The sequence below is a fragment of the Amphibalanus amphitrite genome, unplaced genomic scaffold, assembly GCF_019059575.1.
Source record: "Amphibalanus amphitrite isolate SeventyFive unplaced genomic scaffold, NRLGWU_Aamphi_draft 000021F_arrow, whole genome shotgun sequence".
NCBI lineage: Eukaryota > Metazoa > Arthropoda > Thecostraca > Balanomorpha > Balanidae > Amphibalanus > Amphibalanus amphitrite.
Window position 1 is genome coordinate 1,687,207 of NW_024881517.1, and position 20,395 is coordinate 1,707,601.

General features: G+C 62.5%; 1 protein-coding gene across 1 annotated transcript in view; it reads left to right on the forward strand.

Moving 5' to 3' along the window:
- The window catches only part of LOC122391155 (ribonucleoprotein PTB-binding 1-like), a 34,699-nt gene that overhangs the window by 7,950 nt on the left and 6,354 nt on the right, over positions 1 to 20,395 (forward strand). Inside the window, exons 2-4 of the mRNA XM_043384834.1 lie at positions 15,988 to 16,282; positions 18,547 to 18,685; positions 19,050 to 19,158. Of these exons, the coding sequence (XP_043240769.1) occupies positions 15,988 to 16,282; positions 18,547 to 18,685; positions 19,050 to 19,158 (543 nt within the window). The remainder of the gene's footprint in view (positions 1 to 15,987; positions 16,283 to 18,546; positions 18,686 to 19,049; positions 19,159 to 20,395) is intronic.

The window sequence follows — 20,395 nt, forward strand, 5'->3', positions numbered from 1 at the left end:
AAAGAGCCGACGCCGTTCTGCGCGTCGGGATCGATGCGGCGTTGAGCAGCGTGGACGCGCCAGGTTCTCGGCTGTCTCTGTTCGTCCACCGTGCGTCTGTCGGGCCGGCTCCCCGCCGTCTCTGCCGCCTCCCGGCGCGCTGAGCGATCGGCCGCGCCGGCACGTCCCCACGTCCCCACCGCGGCGTGCAAACACGACCACGTGGTCCCGGCGGGGGAGGGGAGGCGCCGCAGGCGGGAAGGGCCGAGTCGCTGCACTGACGGCTCACGCTGCCCGGCGGCTCACCTCCTGTATGAGGTGGTACGGAGCCGTGCCGGCGGCGGTGGCCGTGACGGCTGTATCTGTGGCGCTGATGACGGGCCGCTGACCGGCCGGCCGCCGCAGCTGACGCCGTCGCCGCCATCTGGCGCGGCCGGACGCCATCCTCCGGCGCGCCGGCTGCAGCCAAGGTCCTGGGAGCGCGGCGGCCACAATTGCGGCGCTGGAGCTACCACATCGGGTCGGCACCGGCGTCGGACGGGCCTGCATCGATCTGCAGGGTATGATTCAGCGTGTTGTGCCCTGCTGTCGCCCCCGGCCGCGGCGCGGAGGGGCGCCGGCGGCCGGTGCAGCGCGCGAGGGGAGTCGCGGACCCTTCGCGTCTGCCGGCCGGCCGCCAACGGCGGCGGCGCGGTTCAGGGTCGGCCACGGCCGCGCTGAGGAGCCATGGAGCTGGGCTGCGGGCCGTGACGGCGCCGCGCGCGCTGGGGCGTATCGTCCCGGCCGGCCGGCCGATGGACGTCGACGTGGGAATGTGGGAACAGCTGCGGCGCGGTGCATCGGACTCCGGGTGGTTTGGAGTGCAGAGCGGAGCGGAGGTCTCATGGAGCAACGCGACTCGTCTGAACCGGTTTTGTCTCCGTAGTGGGTTTCGACTGGATGGAAGCATTCCCTCGGTGTTGTGATATCACACATCCATGTAGCTAATTCACTACACGGATTTCCCATTTCTCCCGTCCCGTCCATTGGATACACAAAAAATGTGCCTTACGTACGCAGAAAGCCGGCTGGCCCGGCTCCACGGCTCGGCAGCGGTACCCCGGCCTGTGGCCGCGGACAATGTGTATCCCGGCGTTTCACGCGCCCGTCCGGACGCGTAAACAGCTCGCTGTCGGCAAGATCGTGAGCGGCCGCCAAGAAAGCCGGCCGGCTGTTGGCTGTTGGGCTAGGCGTATTTATGGGCCATTACGTGTGACGCAGATGCGAATAAATCGGCCGTGCGCACAAACGCGTGCCCGAGTGACGCACCGGCGTGTCGGCCGGCGGTGATTGCGAAAGCGCGCGCTGTTTTGGCTTGCCGAGCTGGCCGGCTGCGCGCGCTGGCGATCACAATCGGGTGTGAGGTGCGCGCCGGTGCGTATTTTGCCGACCGCTCCGGACGTCCGGCGTCGGCCGGCCCGTAGCCGGGCGGACCGCGGACCGCTCCACATTCACTGCCCTCGGCCGCGTCCCTCCGCCCGCCGGCCGCGTCCCTCCGCCCGCCGGCTGAGGCGGGGTGGGGGAGGCGCAGCGGGCTTTAAACACCGGCCCTTGTGCGGCGGCGGCCGGCCGGTGGCCGACTTCCTTTGTTCGAGCTCGCCCTCGCCCTCTCGCCCGGCCTCTGCCCGACCGTCGGCGCGGCGTGGCGCGCTCCCCTCTGCGCACAGGTGCCGGCCGGGCGAGTCACAACAAAGGCCGTGGCTGCCCGAGGAGGGACAGGCACGCCGGCCGGCCAGGGACGCCCACTTCCAGTTTCGACACTCGCGCGAGGAATAATGAGCGCGGCAGGCACACAAGGGGCTCTCAGTGTTACACAGGCCTTTGTTTTGAATTGCTTTAGGGTCCGCCTTTGATAGTATGGCTCCGCTAATAGCCATGCCTCGCCTAATTGAGTTGATATATTTCTCGCACCCTTCGTTGCCTTTGTTTCAAGCGAGGCTGCTACTTCAAAGCAGCTCGTGTGGTGTGATAATGTCAGCGGCTCCGACTCTCGACCCGTGCCGAGTGCCGACCGCCGCGCTGCACGTCTCGGCGCCGCTGCCTGACTGCCTGACCGTCCCGTATGTGGCCGAGCACGGCGCGCCGAGACCCGCCGCGGGCACCGGCCGACCCGGGCCGAGGTATGTCGGCCGGCGCCGCGCCGTTACTCGGCTGCACCGCGCCGGAATCGCCGCACAACGGACCGCCGCCGCCACAGCAGCAAAAAAAAAAAAAACGACACAGTGGAAAACGGTCCGACGAGCGCGGCGTAGGGCGACGAACGGTTTGAGACGCTAGCGACGCCGGCGATTGTGCTCGGTGGCTGACGGTGCCGGCTGGCCGCGGACCGAGCCCGGTCTGTCCTGGGAGCATGACGCTGCTGGTCACTCACCTGCGGCGCGGCGCGGCGGCCACTGACCGGAGGCCTCCTCAGCGCCGCGCGCCGCGAGGTCACGGTCACGCGCCGCTGCAGACGCGCCGTCCGCGGACTGGTGGTCGGCGAGCCGCACCGAGCCGCGACACACAGCGTCTCAGCGCCCGGCCGAGACGCGGGGTAGGTAGGGTCTGACCGCGGTCTGTAGCTCCGTCTCCCTCCCCCCGCAGCCCCGTGGGCCTCCCGGCTTGTTCTGGCCGTGTATGGAGGGGCGAGGTGCTGCCGATGCTCGCTTGTCAGCAGAGTGGCTTCGTCGGAGACGGGCGAGCGGATAACGAGCTGTGCGGGCGTCGCGGCGCCGCCGGCAGCCCCGTGGGACCGCAGACGGCGTGTCAGTGCCGACTGGCCGCCGCCGCCGCCGCCCACACGGTCATCTGCCGACCGCCGCCGGCCAACGGAAACCAACGGCCGACCGGCCAAAATGGACAGCCTGCGAGCGGCCGTGGTCGGTTTTAAATTTGAGCGCCGCTGATGGCTGGGAATGGTGCGGCAAATGACGTGGCGACTGAGAGCCTCCGTGGAGTCAGCGGTTCCAGCTACGGGTGTCGTTAGCGCCTGGGCGCATACAAGAGCTGCAGTGTCGCGTTACACTTAGCGCAACAGGCGTGGTGCAGTCCTAGCTCCCTCAGCTCCCCTCGGCCCACGTCAGCAGCACTGCAGTCTGCAGACACTGCCGGCTAATCTGCGGTGTGTCTGGCGCGTGCTGCCGGCGCACGGTACCGCCGCGCTGCAGACCCTCTGTTCCACCCTCCGCTCCCTCTCACCCTCCACTGCCAATCCCGGTCCGACCGGTGACCGTGTCGACCGTTCATAGGACGAACAGTGAACACGGCAGCGCTGACGGCAGCTGTGACGCTAACGGTGTCGCCGACTCCGCTCCGTGGGGTGCGCTGCTCCGTGGGGTGCGCCGCTCGGCCCGCCGCGCCGCCGGCGGGACCGTGCTCCGGAGCAGTCGGACCGTGCTGTTCCGCCGTGCTCAGCCGGCCGGCGTGCCCCGCCACGCTGCAGGCCGTGACCGTATTACGCAGCAGATGACTGACGAGGGCGGCCGCCGACTGCGTTATGCCTAAAGATGCATGGAGAAGGGCGGCCACCTAGCCGCAGGCTCGTGTCGATGCTAGCGTGTCTTCCGCCGCTGAGTTTGTCCGACCCGCCGCCGGAAGGTGCCGCCGTCGGCCGCTGTCCGGCCGGCCGGCCTCGTGTCGTGGGAGTGTTTAGCTTGGCGTGCGCCGCACGGTAAGACGGCTCTGTTATTTCGGGTCCTCGGCGGTGACATCAAACGGGGAGCGGCACGTCTGTCGCCGCCGCGGGCGACGGCGGACGGCCCGTGCGGCACATTAGGACGTGACCCGGCTGCACCACATCACTGACGAGCTGCGGGACAGGGGCGGGGAAGGACCGAGGTATCAGAGCTGTGAGAGGGCACCTGTTCTCGGTGAGACGCTCACACGGCGTGGGATATCGGACTGAAATGGATCGGCCGCGCTGCCCATAACTCCGCCGGAAACGCCGGAAGTAGTCTGTCGGGTCTCACGGGAGTGGAGCCTGCCGACAATAGCCGTGTGACTCTCTCATGGAGAGGGAGACGGTGTGGAGGGAGGGAGGAGGCCGCGCCGGAGGACGCTCACACGTCGCCCGGCGTCCTCGTGTCCTGCGGCGGACCGGACTGGACCCGTCTGCAACCGGCGCACGGCAAATTGCCTGTTTTTATGGGCTCGTTAAGCCGGTTGACGCGTTGAGCGGAACCGTCGGCCGGTGTGGAAGGCTACAGAGGCTGTCTGAGGAGCGGACGGTTTCACGGGCGACTCGTCTGCTGTGCCATCCTGCCGCCACCCTGTTCGCACAAACTCATGGCGTTGACTTATGACGCGCTAGCTGAACAACGGTGTCACGTCCGCAGAAAGGCAGGTGCTCGTCGCTGGATTTTACCGCGGCGCCGGCCACAAACTACCGGTGCACGGAGCGCTGAGCTCCGGGAAGTGATTATTTCGGAGCAGACGGTCGGACTCCGCCGCAAGACGGCCGGCACTCGCGGTTTGCGGTCGGTGCAAGGTATACACAGTCACAGTGGCGGTGGGAGTTCTTTGTTGGTGCCCGACCGCGTCGTTGAACGTATTCAGCACTTGTCGTAAATCAGCGTGACAATGTCCGAAGACGGAGGGTGGATAAATATCGCATGACTGTTGTTGGTTGTAGTGGCCAGTATTGTGTGGCTAGTTGTGCACTTAAAGCCGCAAGTATTGATCGTGCCCTTAGACTGCCTTAAAGGGTATTAGCATTTAGCACCGCAAATAGACTTCTCACAATGCACGTCAGGCACGCCATCGAAGCAACCGGCGATTTGAAGTGCGGGAATACGGAAGTGCCCGCTTTGGATTAGCTACCTGGCTGATAGGTCCCATTTTATCGCACTTTACCTGAACAATGGTGTACTGCCTGAACAATGAACAGTGAACACCCATAATCACTAAATCACATGCAGCGTTCCCATATTTTAATCACAGACGCAAATCTCGGACATATTATTCTCGTTTATTCGGGTTATGTTCTATTCTCGTACAATCTCATTGTCTCGGTCTGCCGGCGCTGCAGCAAACACCGGCTGGTGTTCGCCCGGTCGGTCCGGCGTCTCGCCACCGTTCGACACGACAGCGGCTAACCCACCTAACCAGCCCGTCCACCGCTGACAGCGCAGCTCGGCGCCGCGTGGCGCAATATATCCGGTCCGAGCTGCTCCGCCGTGCGTCCGTCGCCGCGTCCCGACCTTCCACAATGTGCAGGGGGCGGCGGCGAGCGGTGGGCGCCGCCCCGGACGGCCATATACGCCCCCGCCGGCCGCCGGTGCCGACGCCGACGGCCGTCGAAGGCGATGGATGGGCTGGGGTGGCACGCTCGACCTGTTGCGGTTGCGACGTATAGAACAGCGAGGCCGGGCGGGTCCCGTGGGTCCTGTGCCGCCTGTCCAGCGGCCGGAACATCGCTCTCAGTTCCAGCAGTCGTGTGGCGGTGTCGCGGTCTGCCGGCTCGTCTCCGCCCGGTGCGGTGCCCGCCGGTGGTCCGTGTTTCACCGGCTCCGTCGGCGCGGCGGGACGGTGTATTTTTGCCGACCGGCCGCCGTTCATCTCGCGCCGGGCGGTGTTTGTGTGAGTTATCGGGCCGGTCGTCAAAGCAGCCGCAGCGTCGACGATCGCCCCGCCGGCTCCGACGCTCGCCCCGCCGGCTCTGGGTGCGCCCTGTGCCTAATTGCGCGGCGAGCGGTCAGCAGACTGGGTGTCGGGGGTGTGGGGTGGCGCTGGGTGGTCGCGCGGTACCGGTGGATGGGCACCGCCGCGCGGGCCGTGCAGTGTTTCATTTTTCAGCCTTTTTGGTAGCAAATCACACCTAATGGGGAAAATATTTTCATCCCTAAAATATGAATGACCGACTTTACTTCATCTCTGAAAAGAGTTTCATGTATTCCCAACAGCCAGTTCACTTGTCACTTGACAGTTGATGCACCCACATCCTTTTGTTCCACACCCTGTCAAGATCCTGACATGAAATCCTGGTTTATCAGTTAGCATAAAAATTGGCATTACACCATTTTACAAAAATACTGCAGTTATTTACTTTCTTTTTTCTCATCCTAGGATTTTTTTCTTCATCGGCACACCCAACCAATATCCAATTTTAGAACACTGGGGCCGTGGCCCCTCGATCAATGGCTGTACGGACGGGCGGCGCCGGGTCGGGGTGTCCGTGCCGCCCTCCCGCCCGGCGACCTGTTGCGCGCCGCTCCGTGTCGGCGGCCGCCGTGAGCGTCGCTCCGACAGCATTGACAAATGGTCGGCGCCGGCGCTGACGCGGGCCCGTCGCCGCCGATGTCAGGTGCCACACGGATCGGTGCAAACTCGTCTGCCACGCCCCCGCCCCTGCCCCGGCCCGCGCCGCCTCCCAACATCGCACCGGGGCTGTCTGGTGGCCCTGTTCCGTTGCCCCCGTGAGCTACCAGATGCATCCCATCGCGCTGGACGCAAGGCTAACCCTCAGGCTAGCTGTGCCAGGCGAGAGCACCAGGGTTCAGTGAACTACAGTGGGAAAGATTTCCCAGGCGGGATATTGCATACAATTCGGACGTGTTTGCTATGGTTGGATCATCGTTATTGTTGAAGTTGCCCTAATCTATGCCGAGGAATGCCGAGCGCCGGCTAAGTTTGGCTCACCGACCCGTCCGATTGTAACGGCGTGTTTCCAGCCGGCTGAAGGTTATTGGAGCGACAATAAACTCGACTAGTGTGAGTCTGTTTCTTCAATTTCAGCTTGAGTCCGCCTGCAATCCCATTGGTTTCCAGGAGAGTGGGCTGAGCGGCGACTCCAGGAGAGTGGGCTGAGCGGCGGCTCCAGGAGAGTGGGCTGAGCGGCGGCTCCAGGGGAGTGGGCTGAGCGGCGGCTCTCAGAGGTGACCATCGCCGCCGACCTCCGGCGGGGGGGGGGGGGAGGGGGCAGTCCGGCGATTGGCCCCGCCGGCACCGATTAGCGTCTGCCGGCCGACATTGACGGCCGACGACGCAGCGGCTGGCGGACGGACGCCCTTGGCCTCACCGCCACCCGGCGCATCCCCGACCTGTGTGTGGATGAGAATACATTTTGGTCCTGACCTCGCGGGGCGCGGAGAGGCGGCCTCGAGAACCGTCGCGCTGGTCCCGGCAGTCGCCGCGAGCAGTGGCGAGCCGGGCCGGCCGGGTAGGGAGGCCAATCTGGTGCCGGATGGAAATAGCGCCGCTGTTTTTGTATCTCGCCGTCCTCCGGGGAGGGAGCGAGTGACGTTCGAGACCTGTCCGGCTCGCACACCGGGTGCTGACTGCACGCCACACACGCAGACACACACACAGGCAGACGCGCACACACACACATACGGCGGTGGAACCTCGCACCGACACCTGCCTTCAGCCACACGCAGAGCACGGACGCGCGGGCGGATGGGACGCGCAAACAGGCGCGTTGATTCCTATTTACGTCTAATGGGGCAGAAAAGGTTCACTATAGCTGCATTAGTGCATTATGTAAGCATGCCGGAACACAGGCCGATGCAGGCATATCTTCTGTCCGAGTGTGGCGCGACCTTTGCAGCCGCTAACTACGGACGCCTCGGCCCGGCTCGTGTCGGCTCCGGCTAAAGTTAGTTGGTCTCATCAGTTCGACGGGGCGGCCGGTGCCAGCGGCGGCGGCGACACGCGATCCTGTCCGACTTGGTCTGATGAGGACACGACCAGAGGACGGCGCCCGCGGCCGTAATAATCTGCACCACCGCCGCCGTCCTTACCCGGCTTCTTCTGCTCACTGCTTTTGGTCCTTTACATTTGATTGAGATTCAGCTCACGACCAGCGTACCTATAAGCCTATTGCTTCACGTCTAATAAGTCGCAGTGTTGCGGCTCCAGCGAATATACGCCTTTCCTTGCCAATAAAGCCTTTCTGAATAGTCGGTGTTTCGCCATCATATGTCAGTTTTTCTCTCTCCAATAAGCCTTTGTGGCCGGCGCGGCGATTGGCCGTCTCGGCCGTGTCGTCGGCCGCGGGCGCTGGCTGTTATTGGTTCCCGGGCACACGGCGGCTGTTTACGGGTCGCCGGCCGGCCTCAGCCGCGAGCCGCCGCCGGCCGGACCTTGGGAGCGCGCCGCCGACCCGCGCGGAAGCGCCACCTCCGGGCCTTGAGCCCGGCCGTCACCTGCGCTGGTAACGCCGCCGGCAGTCATAACGAGCGCCGAATGTACCTATCAGCCGCCGGCGTCGCACTCCCGGAGGTGGAGGTGGCGCGGCGCGGCGGGCGGCTCCCGTGACGGGGCCGTGACGGAGCGTGCAACGTGACCTCCGTGAACTCCGTGACGGAGGGGTATCACGCTGACGCGGGGTGACGCTCGTCCGACCGCTCGCCTGGGGGGCTGATGTGGTGCGAACCGCGCCGGCTTCAGGCCGTCTCGGCTGGCCTAGCGCAGGAGTCACCCTGCTCCGGCCTGGGTCGGCCAGGTTCGAGGACCTCTCGGCCGCCACCGCCGCCGCCGGCCACCACGCCTCCCAAGTTCATTGTCGTCAGTCTCGGGCTAGTTGGGATGACGGCCGCGGGGCGGCGCTGCTGGCCGTCAGCACGTGGCGGGCGATGCGGGTACGTCGGCGAGTTTTTATGTGGCCGGGGAGGTGCTACAACAGTCGACCGCTGCACAGGCAGAGGGCGCCCGCAGCTAATCTGGGCTCATCGCCGGTCGGACCCAGCGTCGTGGCGGCACGCCGCAGCGCCAACGTCTGTTGAACGGTGCAGTATACTGTATAGCAATGGGCGCCAATATCCGAAATGCACTGTCACTCCATCAAATTGTTTTCAGTTGGAGACGACCAGTCTTCAACAAGTGAACAAGTCCCCCGAGGCCGTTGCCCTGCAGGCGATGCACTTGCATAAATAAGGAACTCGCTGTTCCTGCAATCGATTAGCGGTAACCTCAGGACAGTGGTACGGCCGCAGCCCTATAATCTCAGCCGCCCGCGCTGATTAAAGCACTTCATCTCGGCACGGCTTCCCGTGGCGGCCCGATGGTAATTACTCGGACGTCCGAACGTGGTAATTTCGCCGGGATCCGGCGGGCGCCGATGGAACCGTCGCTGTGGCCGCGGGTGTCGTCCCAGCGGGGTTAGACGTGACACCGTCCGGGCCAGTAAATCCACCGGGGGACCTAATCGGCCCGACCCGGCGCCACTCTGCCGCCCGACCGACCGACCACGAGCCGTGCCTCATCGGCTGGTGACCCCGGCGTACCGCGGCGGCGTCCCGGTGGGCCCGCACCGGCCCAACGGCGGGGCCGGCTGCGCCTCCGCCGTTTTTGCCGCCGCCCAGCGTTACTGCATGCCCCTCGGTCCGTGGCGTCCTGCGGCTCATGGCGGGCATTTCCCATAGATGCCTGACCCGAGCGGATGCCAACGGAGCTCGGAGAACCTAGCCAGGGTGGCAAAGGCACTATACGATTAGACGCTCAGACTCGCAGACATTTTTAAGTCGCCGTGCTGGTCCATTTCGCCGCGCAGACGTGATCGGCTATAGGAACCGACTCAATAGAGTCCAGGTTCACGTCGATCATTTTCGTAAGAATTTTCTTAAGTTTGATCTACTTCTTAAGTAATTTTTTTTATTCACGTGAACTCCGTCGACAAAAACTTAAGAAGTGTCGACGTGAATACCAAATTATACTTACGAAAGAAAATCGACTTACGAAGTCGACATGAATACGGTCCCAGGGCCCGCGCCGCGCCCGCTGTGCTCCACTGCACACCTCCGTCTCCAGGGAACGGTCGTGTCGAGTAGTCATCACCTGGGAGGGCCGCCGGGACTCGGTGATCGGCGCGCTGCTTCGCTGATGAGTTCCGGATCGGACGGCGCCCTCTGGGTATTGTCATAGAGGCCAGGTTCTCCGGGGTCAGATCGGCAGGAGCGTCCCGCTCCTCCTGAGAGGGGGTCGGTCGGTTTGGTGGAGCGCGGATGACTCCAAGAATGAGCTTATGTGGTGCTAGACTAGCCTAACGACGTACATCATTACGGAAAACGGGCGCGGAACGGCGTCCGTCTCGGACATGGACACGGGTTGACCATGTGATCGTTGCAGTCTAGTTATGTAACGGTGTCTGTCACGGGGTCTGGGCTGAGCCAGCCCGTCCTCTGTGCCGCCCCCGGCCGTTCCAGCGCCGCCCTCCAGCCGCGGCCCATGCTCAGCCCACGCCTCCCTCGCCTGCCGGAGCCGCCAGCGGGCTGTCGACGCCGCCGGCCGCGCGCCAACCGGCCGTCACACGGCCGACGCTCGTTTAACGCGTGAGGAACACGGCGCGCCCCGTGTCACACGCCATCGTCGGCAGTGACGATGGTGCCGACGGCCGGCGGAGGCGCCGGACTTTAATCGTTGGCGGCGCCGGCTCCGATGATGTAGCGCCGCTCGGCCCGGTGACTGGATGCCCCTCCGACCCGTGTCCCCGGCTGCTGCGCGGTCGGTCGGTTCGTCCCCGCTCGGTTCTGACGGCCGCCGGACAACTCCGCTGTTCGCCCGCCGCCGACAGTCTGTGGAGCCGACCGGGCGGCGGAGATGGATGGTTGCGCCGCCCGCCCGCCCGTCCGTCCCCGCCCGCTGTCGGCGGGTGTTGTGCGGCTACGGCGCCTCGTCTGGGCCCGCTCTGCAGCTGATTACCACGCCGCGGCAGTCATTTGGACCGGCTGCAGCGGCCCTGTTAAACTTGGACGCGAAGCAGACCGCCGTGGCGCCAGCGTGCTAACTGCCAGCCGCCGGCTCTAAATTGTCTCTGTCAAAAGTTGACTGGCCGTGTGACAAAATGGCGATTAGTTGTTCCTGACCTCGGACCACACATAAGGCTCATAACTATGCCGAGTTTGATCGATACACTGGCCAGGTAATACATGTAAATAGATTCTAAACAAAGACGGAATGATTCCCGTCTTAGAGACCGGCTACGTGAGATTGAAACACACCGACCCCTCCAGCCAGAACGCCGCTTTCGGGAATGGCGTCGTCTGTTGTCGCAGTCTGCGCGCCGCTCATTTCCTGAGAGCGGTGGTCCAGACGCGTCTCCGGTCCGCCTAACTACATTCCGGGGGCTGTCACGTTAATTGGCTGAGCGTGTAGTGTTCTCGTGAGCATGCGGTGCCGCTGAGCTCGATGGATAGAGTGGTGGCCGATGACTCTTACGAAATGAGAGGCTGAGGTGGGGGACTCGTCCGGAACTGTGTCCGGGAACCCTGCGTGGATGACCTGATGCTTTATAAGGTGATCGCCGGCACAGATATGTCCACTTCCTTGGTGCCTACTATATTGGCTCCACTATCAGGGCGAGCGAGTAACGGCCAGCTGCCGGAGATGCGGCGGCCTCGTGCGGATGTCGTGACTGCCCTTCCGCTCTCGTGCTGGCGTACTATGCTCCTGAGGTGTGTGCAGCGTCCGTTTTCCTGTGAGGTAGGTCGCTCGCGACCGCCTCGCCCGCAGCAAGCGGCTGAGCCCGTTTTCCTCTGCCGTTGTTATGCAATGCCGGCTGTGAGCCACACAGCTGCCATATGAATAAGAGGAACGAGGCTGTGCCCGCCGAATGTGATGAATCGCTGTGTTGCTATTCAAACGGCTTATCTAAATATCCAGCCGAGAATATCCCACCGTTATAAGACGTACGATGCTGAAACTGCCTCAATAAATCCCGCTCGAATCACAGTAAATAGTGGCGGGGTCTGAAGAGGCGCCGTGGGCGCTCTCCGGCCGTGCGACTGAGCCGCTGGGCCTGTCACGCCGGCCCTCCGGGCGGGTCGGAGTAGGTACTCCCCTCGCCCGCCGAGGCCGTGTGATTGGCGACGGAGCCACGGACGGGTTTTCCGGACTCGGGATGATCGTGCGGCGTCTGCGCGACCTCGGTCCAGTCACGTCTTCCTGCGTCCGTCGGCCGGTCCGTAACTGGCTGCATTCGGTCGGTCCAGGGCCGCGCGACTCTGGCTCTGACTCGGGAAGCCGCTAACTAGGCATCATTATTCACCGGGCGGTGTCGTGTGGTAAATGGTTCGCGTTGATGGTCCGGTGATTTGTTGACAGTTCCGATTGTTTTGATTTAGTATGCAGTCCTGGCTGATGACAGTCGTCAGCTCATTCTCCCGATGTCTCTCCACCGAGGTCCTTGTCGCGGCCGAGTGGCAAAATAACGTTGGTAAGGCGGGCGGTGATTAATGCTGCTCGTGCCGCTGGAAGAAGTGTGCCGACTGCGACAGCGGGCCATTTGTTCGTCGCTGGTAGCCGGTCATTATCTCCGGTCCGGTCCGAGCTCCGACCGGCTCCGGCCAGCTGACTTATCGCGGCGCGGCCCCAGGCAAGCGCCATTTATTCCCCTTCATATATCTCACCAGCTGAATGTCGAGCGTCAAAAAGTGTGGGGATCGCGCGGTCTTCCGTCTTTTCAAGTGCTCTATTAAAGTCGGTCGGAGATATCTCACTTCTTTACGGGAGCCGTTTTGGGAAGTTTTCCGGAGTCGGCGAGCGTGCGCTGGGCCGACGCGCTGGGATATTTCTGGGTGAGTGCCGGCGACCGGCACCGTGTGCCCGTCGCCGCCCCGTCGCCCACTCGTAAATCGAGGCAAAGTTGGGCGTCCGATCCTCTCGATGATTGATGCGCCGGCTCTGTTGAAGTGTGGCCGGTCAGCTGGGCTCCCAGTCGGCCGGTGCCGGCTCCGGGTCTGTGAGACAGCGCTGCGGGGCCGGCTGGCCGCTCGTCCGTCCCGCCACACAAAGACGAGCCGTCGGCAGCACGCGTCCCGGTCCGCCGCGCGGGGATTCAGGGAGGGTGGGGCGGCCGTCGGTCGCATCCCGTTACCGACAGCCGAACATCACTCCTTTGTCTCGGCTTCCTCACCCACTAATTAATTGTGCCGATTAATGCCACCGTTGATTGGTATGAAATTTGTAATGAAAATGATGATCACAGATCATTCAATGCCGTCATCGGCTATTTACACTCTGTCCTATTTTTCGCTTGTACGTTGGAAATTGTGTTTTGTTAACCCGCGCCCGGCTGGGGGTCCTGGATTTCCACGCCCTGCTGGGGGGGGGGGGGTGTTTGAACACCCCCCCTTGTAACTCGGCTCCTGGGCAACGTAGCGATACGCGAAAGGCGGCGTTCGAAAGAGCGTCAAAAATAATGACGAAATCACTTCAGTCAATTTTTTGATCAGGTCAAAGGTCAGGTCACCAGAGGTCATTAAAGGCAAAATTTCGCCGATTTCCAGGTCGAATGTCGAAAATTTCCAAGAAGCCAACGCACAACTCGGGAACCAATAGAGCTAAAGCGCCGCGGAAAAGCGCATTCGATAGCCCTATTAACGCTCTTTCTGAGTAATTCTCTCAGATTTGACCTTACGTCAACGGTTTTGCCTGCAGGGGGCAAAAACTGCAAAAATAGCCGATTTTTTCGGAAACAGTTTTTCTGCAATAACTTTTGACCCAAGCCTTGTACGAGCTTACTTTCACCGGCATCGTGTTCCTCTCGTCAAGACGCATCGAATGAACTATAACTTGACCTTGAAAGGTCAACTTGAAAATTTGACCTCAGGTCAAGGTCATGACCTGACCGGAAAGGGTCATGTTGCATATCAGTCGATCCGTATCGTCGAGCTGAACACATCTAATGCGTTTTCATCGCTCTAGCATGCCTCTATCAAAAGTTATTTGCGAAAAACTGTTAGAAACCATTCGTGACCTAAGATGACCTCAGGGCATAAACAAGGGTCACGGACACCATTTTCATGTTCAGTGTGTCTAAACCACTTGTAATTCGGTGTTTGGGAGTGTTTATAATGTCTTTCGTCCAAAAGAGGCGCATTTCAATTTTCTCCCATTGACTTATAATGGGGAGGTCGCAAAATTGACCTGACCTTAGGTCATCGATATCAAAATTCTGAGATATACATTTTGTACATGCTATTGCTCTTAGCAATCGCTGAAAGTTTCAAAGCTATCGGTCACTTGGTGTAGCTATGACAGACATTGAAACTTTTTATGAGGTGAGGTCACTTCAAGTGACCTGGTGACCTGACCTTGAATGACCTTGGTCTGAAATTTTCACAACATGTGTAGAATTGATGTATGATAAGGTGTACCAAAAACGGCGGCGCTACGCGCCGCCGTTTTTGAGATATTCGCGAAAAACCACAAGGGGGGGGGGTGTTCAAACACCCCCCCCCCCCAGCAGGGCGCGGGTTAATTGTTTTCCTGTGTGTCCAATAAGCTCGGAGCGATGGGCCGGCCGGCAGCGGATTGTGCCTCACTATCTCCCAATGCAATGTCTGCCCGGGAAACGGACGGCTTCCCACAGCGGCTTAGAGGCGTAAGCCGGCCCCGGGGGCGGCGGGCCGAGTCTGGCAGCTCTCCTCCGCCGACTGCCGGGAGGTGCGGCAGCTCGGCCGCAGTCTGTCCGTCTTCCCGGCGACTGTGTCACTCTCCCTGCTCCTCTGTGGCCGGTGGCCGCCTGGTAACTGGCCCGGCGGCAGTCAGGGTCACGTCAGCCGTGGACTGCTCCCCGGCCGCCGCCGAGGATATAATGGCCGACAAATGCGGCCGTCCATTGAGTGGGGCCGCCCGCCGGCGGAGCGGCCGACCGGCCGGCGACGGTCGTCAGGGTCAGACGCCGCCGCCGCCGCCGCCGCGGGAGGACGCCGCCCGGCACCACGACCCGCCGACCGCCCGTGACGGCGTGTGACGCCGCCCGGGAGACTGCCATCCCGGGAGGACCGGCGCCGGGCCGGCCGTCTCGGTCGATGCCGCGGCAGCGCCGGTCGCCGCGGGCCGCCAGTACCCGATCGGCCGTATCGTCAGCCCCCTAATGAGATGTCACCGGCCGAGCGGCGGGAAATGGTCGCGCCATCACCGCGGCCCGCGCTCTGTCGGCGCCGCCGTCCCCCCGCCTCTGCCCGGTCATCTTGTTAGCGTTACCATCTTATCGGCGGCCGACGGCCCTCTGCCGTCCGCCGGCCATCGCTCTCTCTCTGCTCTCCGTCCGCCGGCTGTGTCTAATCTCGGCACTCTTTTCTCATTCCGGCCGACATCGTGCGGCGGTGTCCCTGTGCGGCCGGGACGCAGCTGTCTCCGGGTCGGCTGCCGTCCCTCCCCGCCGCTGGAGCCCGCCCCGACCGACCCCGCCCGCCCCCGGCCGTCCGCCGCTCTGACGCTCCCCGGGGACACTGGGGCTCTCTCTGATCGGGACCGACACGCCGACACACGGCTGGCGCTCGCCCGCCCTCTCTCCCAGACTGTCGAGCTGTCGATGCAACTTTGGGGGATTTGGAACGTGGCTGACAACCAATGGAGACGTGCACCCTGCAGTAATACCTGTCGTGTGACATTTCCGTCGTCCCGCCCATGCCACTGTCTATTTCGCTGTCTATTACGCCATGTCTAGCCGGCTCCTCCTCAGACGGCACAGTGCGACCCTGTGACATGGTCAGCGGCAACCCGGAGCTGCGGCTCGTCCAGTGCCCGTCCACAGCTGGCTGGCTGCCGGCCGGGCGGCGCCCCTAATTCAGACGGCCGCCGTTCCTGTGACACCTGTCGACGGTGGGGTCCGTTTGGGGCCATCCTCCGCCTGCCGGGCTCTCACGGATCGGTCTTAGGGACTGCTTTCGTGACCGGCCCCAAGAATAGTCCCGCCGTGCCCTGTGCCCCATCGGAGTCCGAGATGGTGATTATCATGACTGTTTGGCGAAATGCAACACAACGAAAAATGCCGAGTCTGAGTCGAACATGACGTCAGTGCCGTAAGGTGAACGGGACCAGACGCGGCCGACTCATCGGGGATTGACCACCTCGGGCGGGCCCCGCTCACCAGCTGAACTTCAAAGGTCAACTCGTAAAGCTGGAAACTATCGGCTAATTCTCAATTGACAGCTATCTATTTGCCATCTGTGGCCTGAATTCGTCTCCCAGCTTTCTTGTAAAGGTCCTTGGCGCGCCACAGACATCGCTCGCGGCTCTGCTGTGACCGGTCACCCCTCTGCGTTCCAGGAGCTGCAGGCGGCGTTCCGTCCGAAGTTGGAACTGACCAACATCCAGCTGCAGCCGGCCTCCCAGTCTGCCACGGCCCAGGTGCGGCGGCCCGAGCTGCTCGAGGAACCGGCGCGCTACACGGACGTGCGCCTGCCGAGCGGCGGCGGCCCGCTGACAGTCAGCCTGTCGGCCACGGACGGCCTGCTCTGCACCGCCCGGCTGCCGGCCGCCGTCACCGACGACGAGCTGCTCCTCACCGCAGAGATGTTCGGGCCCGTCCGGTTCGCGTTCGTACTGCGCTCAGAGGCGACAGGTGAGATTCAAGTGGAGGAATAGAGAGGGGACGGAGGAAGGGGATAGACATGAGATCAGACTGAGATCAGTAGCCGAAGCCCTGGCGGACGTCAGAGAACGTCTGGGCTGCAACGGGTGCTCAAGAAAACGCTGCACCGACCTTAGAGACGGCTAGAACGTCCGCCCTTCACGTGCGCTCAATGAACCTAATCGGGCCATTGCTGGCTGTTTGGTCACCATCGGACGGTGACGGGCGCGCTGATTAACCCATTCAGCGGCCGACTGTCCCGGCGGAGGGCTGCTGTCCGTCGGGCCGTCGGTCGGTCCCGGAGGTCATCCCTCCTCCCTCCCTCCCTCCGTTCCCGGGCGCTCTGATTCCATCTGCGGCGCATTACGTCCGCCACGCAGCCGTGATGGCACGTCGTGCGGCGGCTCTGCGGCTCGTCTCCGCCGCTGGCGACGGGAGGGATCGTCGTCAGCGACGGGAGGGATCGTCGTCAGCGACGGGAGGGTTCGTCGTCAGCGACGGCGTGATGGAGTGGCCTCTGCCGCCGCCGCCGCGCACAGTTGGGGCTCAGCCACGCGGGAGGGCAGGGTGGGCGCCAGGCACGTACGGCGTGGATGGCTGCGACGTGGAGGGCGGGAGATTTATTTAGGAAGATGAGAGACGTGAGTAGATGAAAGAAGTTTTAACAACAAATGAGATGTCTAGATTATAAGGAAACAGGAAAATTGGACAACGTTTCAGCTGAAGGGTACTTTGTTTTATGCTTGGTTTTCTTTGCTTATTCTTGACGTTCTCATCTGCCTAAAGGTAAATCTGCAGAATAGTATTTATGATGATGGTTTATTTTCTTACGCCCAATATGAACTCTTCTGCAGTTAAATGAAGCCTTCTGGGATAAGGTCAGACCGCTATGTCTGACATTATTGGTCGTTACGAGGCCATTTGACTGCTATTATTGGGATGGTGGCGACTAATAAAATCTTTCCGCCCCCGGGAGGCGTCCGGCCGACTGAGGTGATGAGACGCCCCCCTCGGACGGCGCGCCGGGCTGGGGTGTGATGAGACGCCCCCCCCCCCCGGGACGGCGCGCCGGGCGGGGGGGGGGGGGGGTGATGAGACGCCCCCCTCGGACGGCGCGCCGGGCGGGGTGTGATGAGACGCCCCCCTCGGACGGCGCGCCGGGCCGGGGTGTGATGAGACGCCCCCGTCGGACGGCGCCGGGCGGGGTGTGGTCCCACCGATGGCGGTCGGTAGCGTCACGCTGTGGGCGGCGGACGGGGGCGTCACGCCCGGCCAGGGGTGTCTCAGACGGGCGGGCCCCATCCGGCGTGACGGCCCGGCTGAAGGAGGCCGCCCTGGGTCACGCCGCGCACCTGGGGCGTGACGGTGCCATTATTAGCGGGATAGGAGAGATCTCAACACACCAGCCAGGGTATACAATGACAAAATCGTTTGTGGGCCAAGCCTTTTTTGTCTGAACTTATCGTTGCTAAAAAGGAAGCAGGGGATTCTCCGCGGTCATCTCCCCCAGTGCTTTCCCCTGACTGTTAGTTGTTCCAATGTCTCTCCCGTCATGTAGGGCCCTGCTCCCGTCTCCTGCTCTTCCCGTCGTCCTCCTAGTTCAGTCTCCGTCTCCTCTGCATCGTCTCCGTCCGTCTCTGCTCTGTCTTTATGATTGCGGCCTTCCTCTCCGCTCCGAGATCCACTCGGCTCTCTATTGATGACCGGCTGCTATCGCCTGGCGAATTAAATTTTCATCGAGCTGCTCGCCGTACGTCAGCTCCGGCGATGGCTGGGGCGTTCGCCGGGGTCGTCGGTGCCGATAAGCGACCACCGCTCAGCGTGGCCCTCTCCCGGCCCGCGGCGCCGTTCTGAGACCGTTCTCGGACTGTAGGCACACCGTTCCCGTCCGCCCATGGCCCGTTGGCACGTCGTTTTCGCGTAGTTTTGGCGCCGGGACCTGAGATACGAGTATGACGGCGTTTCGCGGGGACAGGGAATAAGGTGGTAGCGAATTCCCTGAACGAGGAGCGTCTGAAAGTGCTGACTTCGCTGAGAAGACTAGCTAGCATTGAAGTTATCACTAGAATCTAGAACAGTGATGTCGCAGTCGTATGTTGGTTTGACGATGTCGATGTGTCTGACTCTGTTAATTCGCTGACCTTTATATGTAACGATTGCCCGTATTTTGTGTCGCGTTTCGTCATACGGTGCGGCCGATTAGCCCATTTTGTGTCCTGGTGCGCAGTGCTGACCGGTCTGCTGCCGACTCGCAGGCGCCAGCAAGGGCTACGGTTTCGTGATGTACGCCAGCAAGGAGTCGGCGTTTCACGCCAAGGGTCTGCTGGACGGCAAGGTGCTGTCGGGCTCGGCCATCATCTGCGACTGGGTGGACCCGACGCACACCACCATCAGGTCAGCGGCCCGCCCCGGTCCCCGGTCCCGTCCCCGCCCCCGCCCCCGCCACTGCCGCAGTCTCGGCGATTGCTCTTCACCGACTCTCTGTCTCTATCTCCGAGTCTCTCACTCTCTGATTCTCTGTCCACCTGTTAGCAGCTACTCTGACTGTGAGACTAGTCACACTGTCCGACTGTCGTCTCTTTCTGTCTCTCTCGTCTCTCGTCTCTCTTTATGTCGCTGTCTGGGGCCGTGTGATCGGCCCGCCGCCCCCTATAGTTGACCCGGACGAGCCGCGCTGCGCACCGCCACTCGGCCGGTCTCTCTTATCGGACCCCTGTTCTCTCCTGTAGCTAACGCCGTCGGCTTCTGTGGTTTTCAGATCTTTGCATTCCAAGTGTTTGCACGTGGCGAATCTGCCGGCCGGCTATAAGAATATGGGCGAATTTAGACAGCTATTCTCTTGCGTACAAAACCCTCCTTACTGCCAAGTAAGTATTCGTTTTTATTGGCCAACACTGCCCCTGTGGTAGAAGCTTTGCTTGGTTACGCCTTGTTCACTTTTGTTTTTCTTTCCGATTGGTAACCGTTACTGTTTCTGCTCTTTGTAGCATTTCCAGGCCAAGTAGCTACCTCGGGCGCAGTGTTGGATGCGTGTCTTCGCCTCTGTCGTGTATCGTGTGCCGCTCTTACCTGTCGTGCTGCTGCTATACTAAATACTGTCGTCGCTTCTAACCCCGATCCAACTTTGAAAATATAGCAACAGTTGCTCTCTGCTCTCTATGCCACTTCTCGCTGCGCTCTTGTCTTTGTATTTAGTGCTGAATGCCCGCTGCTGCTGCTGTTGTTCGACAGTGCGTATGAAGTTTTATTAGTTTTATCTGCCTGCTTGTCTGTCTGCCTGTCCGGTACGTCTTCCGAGTGATATGCCAATCTGTATACAGGACCCCGTTAACTGTCGCCCCCTCTCACTCCGTGACCCGTGTTGGCGTGTGCCGCCCGCTCCGACTGTGCCCACTAATGACCCGCCCTGCCCGCGCTCACTCGGCCCAATGTGCTGCTCATTGTTCTCGGTGTAACAGGGCCGGCACTGAGTCGCTCTGTTCGCGGTGACGGCGCGGCGGAGCGGCCGCCCGGGCTGGCAGCAGCTCGCCGGCAGACGGACACGCGCGCCTTGTCTGTCGGCCGGCCGCGGTCTGTTTGTGGCGGCTGTTGTCCGCGGCCGGCCGGCGCTGTTTGCGCCGCGGCGGTAACATGCGCGACCCGGCGGGCCGGGTCACCGACAGAACACAGGCCCGCCCGCCGCCGCCGCAGCTCGTTCACGCGTCTGTTTATCGCACGCCCGTTGACTGACGAGCGGCGGAGCCGGCCGCCGCCGCCGTCTCCGTCCCCGTCTGTCTGCCCCGGTCATTGAGGCGAGGTGACACGCCGTGGCGGCTCTATTCAGCGGCGCGCGAGGCAGCGCCGACCGTCGGCGGCGCCGCTGAATGCCTGGACGGGCCGTCCGCGGTCGTCGGACCGAAGTGACACTCCAGCGATGCAGCTGCAGCATCACGCTGCACCAGGACTGACGGGAAGAGCTCGGAAACCGACTGGTCGCCCGCTGGAAACATCCACTCCAGCGCGACCGGCAAAAAAGGCCATAGAAATTGGCGCACACGCCTTTTCCATTTAGCGGTGTGGTTCGATTGGTCGCCATTCGTCACTGAGACCGCCCGCCGCCGACGG